Raw genomic sequence first — 12,877 nt, 5'->3', positions numbered from 1 at the left:
GTGGAAACAGAACTCTGCACAACACGCAGAATAAAATAATATTTTGATACGATGCAAATGGGTGCTTTGCTCCTTCACACAAGACACACTTAAAATGCTGGAAAGCTTGCAGGACAGGGGATGGATGTGGAAATCTGAGTTTAAGTCATTCACTCACTGGAAACGTTAAATGTGAGCTCTGATCTCGCTGTGTGTTCATGTCCGTAAAAATGTCAGATGTTAGTGAATCGGTTCTGTAGGCTCACAGCTGGACTGTGATAGGTGTCACTATATAAGTGTCACATTGGGCAGCATGGTGACATAATGGTTAGCACTGATGCCTCACAGCAAGAAGATTGTGGGATCGCTTCCCGCACCTTAATATATGGAGCTTGCATGTTCTTCCCATGTCAGCGTGGGTTTCCTCTGGGCACTCAGGTTTCCTCCCACAATCAACAAAAAATGCTTATTTAGGGTCTGCTCCTTTCTCTGCCCCTGACCAAGGCAGCATCTCTACATCTGGAGTTGGTCCCTGGGCGCCGGACTGTGGCTGCCCACTGTTCCTAGTAGTTGTATTGTATTGTATTTGATGGGTTAAATGCAGAGGACAAATTTGGTTGTATGTGTGTACAATGACAATAAAGACTGTTATTATAAAACTGGTTGTAAAGCATTGTGGCTTTTCATAGGGGCCTGGTTGCTACTGGAGGCCACTGCTGCTTGTATTGGGCAGCATTACCTGGAACTGTTAAAGTTGTTTTGTACAGAAGAAATAGCACACTGACCACCACTGAAAGGTTATTTGTAAGGTTTTTTGGCTGCACCATCAGAAACGGCTGAGTGGTCCGTGAGTGACCCTCTGTAAACCACCATTGGCAATTCGAGAACATGACTATTCTTATCTGCGACCAACTTGAGTGAGGTAGCAACCAGGCAGGTTCTCTTTCTTGCTCACACATACACATGCACACATCAGCTCTTCAGTGTCTGGGATATGAGACACTGCCATTGAGAAGGGAGGGAAAGTAGCAGCAGGGAAAGAGAATGACTTTAGCATGTGAATGATGCAGGGTTGGTTTTCCACTGGAGAGAGGAGGAAAGGCTTGGACCAAAGAGGTGGTAAAGAAATGGGGGAAAAGGCAGTGTTTATGTCTTTGGATGGTAATTCAACCTAACTGAAGTTATTTTTTCAGTTTATTACCAAACAAAGCCAGAACTTTAGTCACCATCACTGAAGGTTTGAGAGTTTGGTTTTAATACTGCCTGGAAACAAAAATTTGGGGTGCCATAAGTAAGCCACATGGGGCGGGCAAGTGATTGCATTCTGAGCGCTAGTTCCAAGTCTGGAAAAATGAGTAGCGCTGCGTCAGGAAGGACAGCCACCATAAAATTAGCTAAACTAAACATGCAAATCGCAAATTGAATTTCCATACCAGATCAATTGAGGCCTACATTACCAATGGTGCTGTTGTCCAGCAGGTGGAAACTATGCTGTAGTTGGGCAAAGAAGAGGAAGCAGTGTGGAGCAAGTTAAGTGTTGAAGTGAAAGTCGGGGCTATCAGTGTTGGCAGTATGACTGGTAAAGGGAAAGAGCTAGCTGATATGACAGAGAAGAGTAAGGTATATATACATGGTATATATACATACTGGGCCTCATGTATCAAAGTTGCGCACTTGTGGCGTAAATTTACGGTGTAAATTTGAAGTACACCAAAGTTGCAGTGACATGTATCAAGCAGTGCGCACCTGCCCATTTCCGGCGTACGCCTGACGCGACCTTGATAAATGCGGCGGGTGAAAACAATCGTAATTATAATAAACATGCCCATAAACATTCAGACACCGCTTCAGACACACCCTCATTTTACGACATGGAAGCCAGGAAGACGGCAAAGAAAAAGAACTCCACCAATCACGACGCGTGCCAAAAGAGCGTTGTAAGGGGCCGTCGTATCAGTTGTTTTGTAGTATAATCAAAAAAGTGTTACAGTGGTCCCTCGTTTATCGCGGGAGTTACGTTCTAAAAATAGCCCGTAATACGCGAAACCGCGACGTAGTCAGCGTTATTTTCTAGACGTTTTAAAGCTGTAAAAACCCTGTAAAACCACTTTATACACTTTCTCAATCAGGCATGAACATTTTCTCACTTTTCTCTCGTGTGTAAACACTCTCAAAGTTCAGACCTTAGTAGAAAAATAAGACCAACCTGTTTCCAGGCCCAAACATTTGTTTGAGAAATAAAAATAGAATGTTTTCCTATAAATAATTATGATGGCTTTTAGAACTAATGAATTTAATTTTAACGATCAACGTACGAGGTTGGACACATAAGAAATTATTAATAGTGACTGACCAGTATTTCACAGATCGCGCCTCTGCGTCCTGACGCTGCACCTTTTTCCACTCTCACCTGGCTGCAGGTGTCTGTTTCCGAGTGACAAACACAGTTAAGAGTAGTTGTTGGCGCTCTTTTTTCTTCTGGGCGAGAAGATTCTTATAAACAGACACGCAGAACACAGAACACTGTAAAAAAAAAAAAAAAAAAAAGCATGCAAAATTGGACTAAAAACTCCGTGAAACGGCGAGGCTGCGAAAGGTGAACTGCGTTATAGCGAGGGACCACTGTATTTTCACATGTCAATAATTCTTGACATGTGGATATTTGCTCGCTCAATTAATAAGACACACCTAATTTTTCAGATTCTTTATTCTTAAAATGTATTTCTTTATTTATTTTATTGTGACAAACGAATGGAGAAGACACAACCTGATTGCAGCACAGGCGCAGGGAATGACAACACTACAGTTGTAATTATCAATTTCATTGTCTAAAACGATCACACCAGATAAAGTTAAGCTCAGCGCTGCTCTGGCTCCAAGCTCTAGAGAAAAAGGCGTGCAGCGCTTTCTTTGCGGTCAGCGCTGTGGCCACGGATCATGCTCGATAGACCAGCAATCCCGCAAAAGCGGGATTTGTATTGATTATTATGTAGTATAATCAGGAAAGTGTTATTTATGTAACATATGCATTGATTTGTATGATGGCACTGTTTATCAGGCCGATCATATTCATTTTTATGTGGATTCCAGCGCTGGTTCATTTTGGTGTACAATTTACACCACCTCTCGACCTGGTGTATATTTTCAGTGCAGCATACGCCAACAACCACATTGATAAATGCCAAGTGGCGCAGCCGTTTTGGCGTACACCCCATATACGCTCAAATATCGCTGTACGCACGTTGATACATGAGGCCCACTGTGTGCACAAATCAAAGTAAGGCCAGGAGCATCAGACATGGTTTCACACTGTTCTGCTATAGTGTGAATGGGAGGACAACTGGTGGAGTAATTCCGAAGGAAGACCGTATTAAGACTGTGTTGGAGATCAAGCTTGTGTCTGACAGGGTGATGACTATGAAGTTGGAAATTGAAGGGATGATGATGAATGTCATCAGTGCATATGCCCCATAAATGGGTGGTGAACAGTGGTGGGCACAGCCATCAGCCTTTATTTTACAAATGGAAAAAAAATGACATTCACAAATACACATTTATTTGTTAATAAATAAATAAATAAAGCATTTGCAAAACTGAAAATTCTGATTGTGAAGTTTGATTCAGCATTTGTGGATCACCGATCACATGTATTCATCGCTTTGCTCACTTACGCAATATTGAGACATTCTGAGAGCAAAACTGTGTTTCAGATTCACAAATATGTTGGTCTGTTCACACTCCCATCCAGCAGATGGCGGTGTTTTATGCATTCTGATGGTGGGGGGGAGGGGGGGTGTAAGTGATGAGAGAAGAGTCATTTCCCATAATGCCTTTGGGCGTGTGTGTCGGAAAACAAACCTTCAGAATTACTGCATTACTTTAAAAGATATGAGTGATATTTTCACTTTGTAAAAATGACAGAGTTGTCATTAATGTCAATAAACTATCCAGAATGAGTTTTTCTTTATAAATGAAACCATGAGTGAAAGATGTCTTGCGTTTGATGTCTCCTGCTACCATCTGCATTGTTGTGTGTGAAAAGTAAATAGCACATTTTTGTAGCATCTGGCACCGCCCTGCCCATGTCTGCTCTGGGAGGGCTGAGCTCCTCCCAGCGGCCTGACTGTTACAAAACACACAATAGGCAGGAACTAACATGTATGATTTTAGAGTTTATAAATGTTTTTGACTGCTTTATTCACTATGCCAGCAAAAAAAATATTAACGGACTGAAAGTTAGTGGAACTAAATTTAGTGGAAACTAATTGATCCGCTGATGTTTTTCAGAGTTTTCTGAAAAACTAATCTGCGAAAAAGTTAGCTTTGCTAATTAGCGGTTAGCAGATTGGCGGAACTGTGCCCACCACTGGTGGTGAGATAGAGGAGAAAGATTTCTGGAATGAGTTTGATGAGGTAGAGTATTTTAACCAACAAAGATTGGGGATTGGAGCGAACTTCAATGGGCATGTTGGTGATGGGATTAGAGATGATGAAAAAGTAATGGGTAGATGTAGTAACAAGGAGATGAATGCTAGCAGACTTTTAAAAAGATGAGAAATGACTGTGGTGAATATTTATTTTAAGAATAAGGGGAAGCACAAGGTGATGTGTAAGAGTGGAGGAAGGTGCACATGGGGGGCCTATGTTCTATGTAAGAGATGCAGTCTGAAAGGAATTGGAAACTGTAAGGTGGAGGCAGGTGAGAGCATAGCTAGACAGCACGGATGGTGGTTTGTAGGATGAATTTGGAGGTGAAGAGAGTGAGAGCTGAACTAAGGACCATATGGTGGAAGGAGATGGATGAAGAGGTGAGACTGAGGAGGTGAGATGGGAAATGGATTGAGGTGATGTTTGATGACTGGACAAATACTGCAAAAGTGGTGAGAGAGGCAGCTAAGAAGATACTGGGTGTGACAGCTGGACAGAGGAATGAAAGCATGTAGACGATGGTGTGATGAGGAAGTACAGTAAAGTATAAAGAAGAAGAGTTTGGTGAAAAGGAATTGAGAGGAAATTAGACAGGAGTACAAGAACATGTGATGCCAGGTGAAGAGCGATGTGGCAAAGGCTAAGGAAAGGGCATATAGCGAGCTGTACATTATACACTTCTGAGTAGTGCTGGGTTGAAAAGATAGATTCGCCAATGTTAAATCGATTTTCATTTTAATTCCCATAGATCGATTAAAAAAAAAAAAAATAAAAAATATAAAATATATGCACTTCTCGCCAGCATGTCTGAAAAAATGGCCGCTGCAGTTGGGCCGTTGCACTGTTTCCGAGGTTGTGTATATTAGCCATTTAAAGGTGTTAATCATGACTACCTTCATTGTTGTTGCAGGCAAGAAAAGACACCCATCCGCTGTTTAATTCACACAGTTTTTTTTTTTTTCCTGTTCCTCATAATGTGCCATTTCCATGGAACAGCGCACAAAGATTCTGTAGTGTGGACTGTGGGAGCCGCATTCTCCTGCTGCAGGAGAACTTAGGAAAACCTCCCCCACTGTAGGATAGCTTTTCTAATGGCCGTGTTCTCCTGCTGCAGGAGAACTTAGGAGAACCTCCCCCGCTGCAGGATAACGTTTCTAATAGCAGTGTTGTCCTGCTGCAGCGTGCCGTGCAGAGATTGCTGCAGGTGCGAGTTTTGTAGGGGAGACCGGGAACGTTATCCCCCAGATAATTTTTAAATTTTGAACCCTGAAACACTATTACCTGCATTTTGAGGGCCAAATTTTGCGAAGTAGTATTAATATATTGCATAACTAGACAATCATGTAACAGCTCAAAAAAACAGTTTTAACAACACAAACCCAAATCGAAATTGGATCCGATCGAATTGAATCGAAATAATCAATTCTGAGTCTTAAGAATCGGACTCAACTTGATTCTTGAAATTTGAATCGATACCCAGCTCTGCTTCTGAGTCCGTGAAGTCCACAAAGTTATTGAAAACCTGAATTTTAGTCTTGATCCAGGACCATCACAAACCACAGACGCTCTGTTTCCTTACTCAGCTTCTCAAATGCTGCAGTCGAGATAACCACTGAGGTGGGTTTCTGTTTTCCTCCAAATTGTGGGAATTGATTATACATTTAACACATGTATCAAAATACTCCAGTATTGCAGAAACGTTTTGACAACCCTGTGATGTGTTTTTTGTGGTGATTAGAAATTCCTTATTTCGTGAGACAGTAGTGGAACACTTTTTCCTGCTTTTACAGGCCAAATGAAAGAGTTACAACATTCTAAAATACTGAATGAAGTAAGAGATGGTGAGCTTGTCAAACATAACAGATAATGTTACCCCAATATTGAATTTGAAGAAACAATAAAATGCCAATATTTAGCGGGACTTACTTTTCTGTCATCATGTCTATTGGAGTTACAGTTCTTGTGAGGGCCTTGCTGGAATGACCCTTATCGTGAGAAGTCACATTCTATCCCTCAATGGAAACACTCATTTCACTAAAGTGATATTTCAGAATTCGATAAAACACTAAACTTTTGCGCATATCGGATTCTGCAAAGATCACAGTATCATCTGCGAATTTAAGGCCTGTAAACCTTTCCTTGCCACTAAAAATGTCTAAGCCACTGGTTTTCTCAAAGCCTACCCAACACCCAGTCCATGCAAGCACTGAGCAGTGTCAGAGTTGGAACACATTTGTGATGAATTCTGGTTTTCACTGAGAAAAATGAAGTTTCTGCCCCCAGTTCCTGATAGCACTCAGTGCCTGTGCATTTGGCTGGCTGTCATGGGCAGTATTCTAGTGAGTTTAAAGTCTTAAATAGCCAACAAATTAGTTTAGGTTTTCATCATATACAATCAAGCTGACGACTTCTCTTTGTAAAACCTGTAATTTATATCAAACAGGATCATGCAGAGAAATAAATGATGTGGTTTTAAACAGTGCCACTAACTGTCTTGCTGCTCAGAATCCCTGCTTTGTGTGACAAAGTGCTCCCTTCTCATGGCCTTTTTTACACATAAGTAGTTTTGTGCAAAACATAAACAGCTACACATAAACACACAGATTGCTTTGACTGGCAGGTATCCTCTGAGTGATTGGCATTATTAATCCTTCGTATCACACAACTGTGTTTGTGCTTGTTAGCAGTGATTAATTTTCTTCTTCATGCTGGGGATCTCCTTAGGTTATTGATTATGTCATGAACCAAGCCCACAGGAGGATGATTTTCATGCACTAACAGGGAATCAATTAGTGTCTGGGGACTTGTTTACTTACATGCATGTGTGTTTGTGTATGCTTGTTTATGTAGTTGTACATACATGGACAAAGACATGCATACAATATGTTTCCAGGATTAATAATGGCAGCCTGAAGGTACTTTTAATAGCTACCCATCAATGTACATATGTGATTAATTGATGGTTATTTGATACCTGTCCTGCTCTGTGGTTTGTCCTCAGCATGGGTGCTCTAATGCGACGTGTGTTTGTGCTAAGAACCATCAGCATGGTCTTTCAGAGTTCTCTTCTCACTGTACTGGACCCATCATCACTTATGAAAGGTGAGAAAAAGATTAAAATATTGTCACAGACACATGCATGATAACCTTTACTGTGTTGTGCTCTTTTACAAATCTTGCTGTGCATTATTGCCCATTTATGTGTGTGTTGTAAATACCAAGCCTCAACGTCCGCTGTCTGAAATGAAGTACACCCCAAAGTGGAAAATTTTGCAGTTCCTGGTAAGGCCACTTGAGGCTGAATCCAAAAGGGAGTTACTTCCTGTAGAAACCCATTTTTCCCGAGGCCATCAAATATGGCTCTAAGTATTGTCCGTCTGTCTGTTCTCAGCATACGTCCAGATCTATTACTGCCAGTGTCTTTGTTTATGTGTAAATATGTGTTTTCAGATATTATGTAATCGCTAGCGAGAAATAAACCCTTCTAAAACTGAAAATGCTGTTTTTGTAACCTGATAACACCACTGGAGCGATTTACAAGGCATTTCGCGGATGTTAGCATGGTGACATCACTGGCTGTTCTAGCTAGCTGCTAACTCTGTTTTGTTTGTGTGTAAATATAACATCTTTTGCATATATTATGTAAATGCTACCAACAAATAAACACTTCTAAAACTGAAAATGCTGTTTTTGTAACATAACACCTGGAGTGATTTACAAGACATTTTGTGGACGTCAGCATGCACGTTAACATCCGCTAACTCAAAGCTAACTTCCGCTCTTGTCAAAAGCTCATGTATGTGCACACGCATGCCTTCCTGCAGATGCCGTTAAAACATAAATAAATTATTGTTTATGATCGGTTAAGTTTATTCTGCAACATCAATATAAACATACAGAGGGAAATGTATCAATGATACACTGATAACACAATAAAGCATAAACGCTTTTTTCCATTGTGGTACTTGCGAAATTATCACATCACAAAATAGAAGGCCTTGATTGAACATGTACAAATTGTACATAAGACAATAAGATCTTAATAATTAACAATATTGCTATATATAAATAGAAATATATATAATATATATGTGTGTGTTTGTATGTGTATAAAGCTGAACACTATGCACAGCCACAGCAATTAACACCAAACTTGGTATGGTGACTGGGGACACCAAGGGGGAGGTCAGTAGGGCCCTTAGGTTGAAAGCGTACATGCGCGAACACACACGATCAGCCTTATATATTAGATCACGACCTGCTCCGCTGTGCACACACAGTACAGCAATCAACACCAAACTTAGTATGGTGACTGTGGACACCAAGGGGGAGGTCAATGGGGCCCTTAGGTTGAAAGTGTATGTGCGCGAACACACACACACACACACACACGGTCAGCCTTATATATTACATCACAACCTGCTCACTGGAGCCCTTATTTTCACAGTTCACATGGTACTCAGGTTAGGTAGCAAGCATCACACTTTGCTTACTACACAGTAGCAGCTGGCTAGGGTGCACTTTAATTACAGTTAAGGTGCACGGTTTTTCAATTAAAATGTGACTGCTGTGTACGGCATGCCAGAGCATTGTAGTGATTTGACATGCAATGCTTTTGATCATCATTCACTTGAATCTCATGAATGTCACAAATTGCTCTATGAAAATTAATGATGACAACATACACACAATGCAGTGCAACTTACCACACCTTAACTAAAGTGACATGAAATATACAGTGACATGGCTAAAATTCTTCTCTATTACCCGAGCGTAGACCGGGTACCTCGAGCTAGTATATATATACTTTGCACTGGGATACCAATAAAACAATTGCAAATTATAAAGAATGGTCATACAGTCATGGGTATTTTAGCATTACGTTATATTAAATTTTCCAACTTCACACGAGAAATAAACATTTACAGGCTGGAACAAAAAACTGTTTTAGTCTCTGTAGGTAGTGCCCCCCCACCCCACCTATGACATCTGTACAGTGGGTGAATTTTATTTTATTTTTTTAATCTCATCAGTGTGATATATTTTAAGGGATTGAAGGAAATATGAATGTACCAATGTACACAGACATCCTGGATGAAAACCTGCTCCAGAGTGCTCTTAACCTCAGACTGGGGCGGTGGTTCATCTTTCAGCAGGACAGTGACCCTAAGCACACAGCCAAGATATCAAAGGAGTGGCTTCAGGACAACTCCTGTGAATGTCCTTGAGGGGCCCAGCCAGAGCCCAGACCTGAATCCGATTGAACATCTCTGGAGAGATCTGAAAATGTCTGCACCGACGCTTCCCGTCCAGCTTGAGAGGTGTTGCAAAGAGGATCATATTCAAGAAGACTTGAAACTGTAATTCGCTGTTTCGCAATTGTGAATCTTGCGCTGTGTCGCAGTCTGTGACTCACATGAGAGGTCGGTTTCAGCAGAGTTCCGGTTCAGGGCACAGTGTAAACAAACCTCGTGAAGTATGAACAATGAGACAACATCGGGGCACAGCAGAAATCCATCACAGGTGCTACACCTCCTCTAGATAACCCTCTCAAGTTAGAACATATCATCATCATAATGGCCCATGAACTTGCTAAATTGACTCCATCCACATCCTCACTTGCCATTTTTTACATGTGTTGTGAGACGCTGGAACTCTACTGACACCGCAGTGCATTCTGGGAAGCACAGAGAGGGGGATTATGGGAAACGTTAATACCCCTGTCACACATAGCTGGCAGTGGTCCATGTGTAATCTGAGGACCATCTGACTGCAATTTTCACATTCCGATAGTGGCAAAACGGGATCCAAAACAATTTGAGCGCATACGAGGGAACCTCGAGATGGCTCTGGCACGGTAAAGCCTGCCGGTATGACCTGCACGTGCCACGTATAATATTGTCGTATAATGACGTGCCATGTATAATAATGTCCACCCTGTTGAAATGTGTGTCATGCTTCATCATGATAATTATGAATTATTATCATGTACAGTGAATGTGAACAGCGGCTATCAAACCGAAAGCACTGTGCGCTACTGTGCGCACGCCGGTGCAAATCCGAGCAGGCTGTTATATCCACATTAGACTTTACAGTACAAATATTTGTCCATTCCTTCCCATGGGTGACTTAAATAATGACTATTGTCTCCATCATTACTGTATATAACACGGGCAGCTGCCCCTCTCCGTGGTGCACAGTAACGCGTCATTGCACGCACCAGGCTTGGAGCTGAACGGATCTCACACTGTAATAAATGATCACCTTCTAACTCTGTAGGAGATATGACATGGAACTGTTGTGCCAGGCCGTGGTAGCATTAATAAACATGAATCTCACCACCAACAGCGATCCAGGTGTTATGTGGGCCGCTGAAGAGGAGGTACTGCTGGCCCACCACCACCAGAGGGCACCCTGCTTGGAGTGCGGGCTCCAAGCACGAGAGGGCGCCGGACCCTGAAGAAGTGACAGCTGGCATTCTTCCCCTGCACCAGCTGTCACTCGTTCATCATCATCATCACCAACTTAAAAGCCGGATCGTGACTCCACCTCCTCGCCGAGAAATCGACTACCGTAAGGTAATTCTTCTCTGCTGAATCCTTACAGAATAATAATCTAATCTCATTTGCAGCCGTTGTCCTGTGGTTGTCGCCTTATCTGGGATTTTGGCGTTTGGTGTGACTGCGACAGCTTCGCCTCGCACCCCGTCACAGATAAGTGGAAAAACAGGAGCTGCACGAGTGTGTGATTCGGAGGTGGAGGTTCTCCTCCTAACTGTGTACAGACTATAGACCACTGAGTGTAAGGAGTTACACTCATTCATCTTTTCTCTGCTTTCTGCCAGCAGTACCAGGGTCGACAGCCGAAGACAGAGGTCACCTGGGGATTCGGGACTTGGCGGCTCCGGTGTTCTTCAGACCGTTGGTGGTGGAGGCCGTGTGGAGCGCGGTCTCTCTCTCGTCGGGGACTTCTATCTTCGAGCCTGCCCACACGTCACCTGGTGTTAATTAACTTCCCAATTTCTGTACATTTAGTTGTATTGTCACAACAGTAAATTGTTACCTTTTGGTTTACTCATTGTCCGTTCATTTGCGCCCCCTGTTGTGGGTCCGTGCTACGACACCTTCCCAACACCAGGAGTGCTTCACAGCGCGGACGTGGACATGGAGCCGAAACCGGCAGCCTGCGGTTAAAATCTTCTCACCCAAATTAAAAATTAATTCCCATGTGATAATGCAACCATCGTGGTGTCCAGAGTTGCATTGTGCTCCTGAAGCAAAAAAGAAATTAAAGTTCACTCTGACGTAGGGGACAGTGTGCCACAATGCCAGCAAACTTTCAGTGAAGCTGTCCAGTGGCACTAAGCACGTGTGCCCTTAGTGGCTCATATATGTACACAGACACATGGCTGAGTGATAATTGCCCCATGCGTGTGTGCGGAGAGCACATGGCCCATGCACACACACGCGTGCTGCGCACTCGAGCGCACGTGCGCGTGAGGAACACGGCGCTCCAGTCCTGTGTTTGCCATCCAGACGTTTGGACATCAGGCAGTCTACAGCGCCTTTTGTGGCCGTCTGACGGCACTCTGTGTCATCTACCTGTTGTCTACACGCACTTTGGATGCCATCGTGCAGGTGTGGACGAGATGATCCGGATGCGTTCTGTCACGGCTGACTACGCCTCTTTTCCTCCCGACTGTGTCAGATTATGACAATATTTGCCGTGTCTGGCATGGTTCCTCCACATTTGTGCTATGTGTGACGAGGACTTAAAGTACCGAATTGCTGCCAAAGGTGCTTCAGCAAAGTATTGAGCAAAGGGTGTGAATACCTACATATGTGTGATTTCATCGTTTTTATTTTTAATAAATTTGCAAAAAAAAAAAAAAAAAAAATCAAATAAAAAAAAAAGCTTTTTTCATTTTGTAATTATGGGGTGTTGTGAGTAGAATTTTGAGGGGAAAAAATGAATTTACTCAATTTTGGAATTAGGCTGTAATGTAACAAAATGTGGAAAAAGTGAGGCACTGTGAATGCTTTCCAGATGCACCGTAAATGTCCCTTTGAGAAAGTCAATACCCAAGGATCCTTCAAAAAATACCAAAGACATCAGCCGCAGCTTCCAGGTCTCACAACCATATAGTAAGACAGTAAGAAGGACTGCATTTCTGTAGCGCTTTTCCATCTAACAGATGGTCAAAGAGCTTTACAACTATGTCTTACAATTACTTCCAGAGCCAAGACCAGTGTCTTGTGCAAGGACACAAACAGGTAGCATGAATGGGATTTGAATCCAGGTCGATCATACTGGCAGGCGAGCAACTTATCCACTGAGCTACCTGCTGTACAGGAAGCAGCAGGACCCGAAAAAGTAAGATCTTAGTTCTACTTCAAGGATATTACCATCCCCAAGCACCTCTTTGCAGCCTTTGTAAGCTCCTCACGTACATCTCTCGACCTCTGAGTCA

At 42.5% G+C, this 12,877-nt stretch overlaps 1 protein-coding gene across 2 annotated transcripts in view; it reads left to right on the top strand.

The window, feature by feature from the left end:
• The window catches only part of mfsd3 (major facilitator superfamily domain containing 3), an 88,271-nt gene that overhangs the window by 57,141 nt on the left and 18,253 nt on the right, over nucleotides 1-12,877 (top strand). For both annotated transcript variants that reach the window (XM_034169802.1, XM_034169801.1), the window contains one exon: nucleotides 7,409-7,509. In XM_034169802.1, the coding sequence (XP_034025693.1) occupies nucleotides 7,409-7,509 (101 nt within the window). The remainder of the gene's footprint in view (nucleotides 1-7,408; nucleotides 7,510-12,877) is intronic.

The sequence above is a fragment of the Thalassophryne amazonica genome, chromosome 5 (assembly GCF_902500255.1).
Source record: "Thalassophryne amazonica chromosome 5, fThaAma1.1, whole genome shotgun sequence".
Taxonomy (NCBI): Eukaryota; Metazoa; Chordata; class Actinopteri; order Batrachoidiformes; family Batrachoididae; genus Thalassophryne; species Thalassophryne amazonica.
This window is presented reverse-complemented; position numbering and strand designations above follow the sequence as displayed.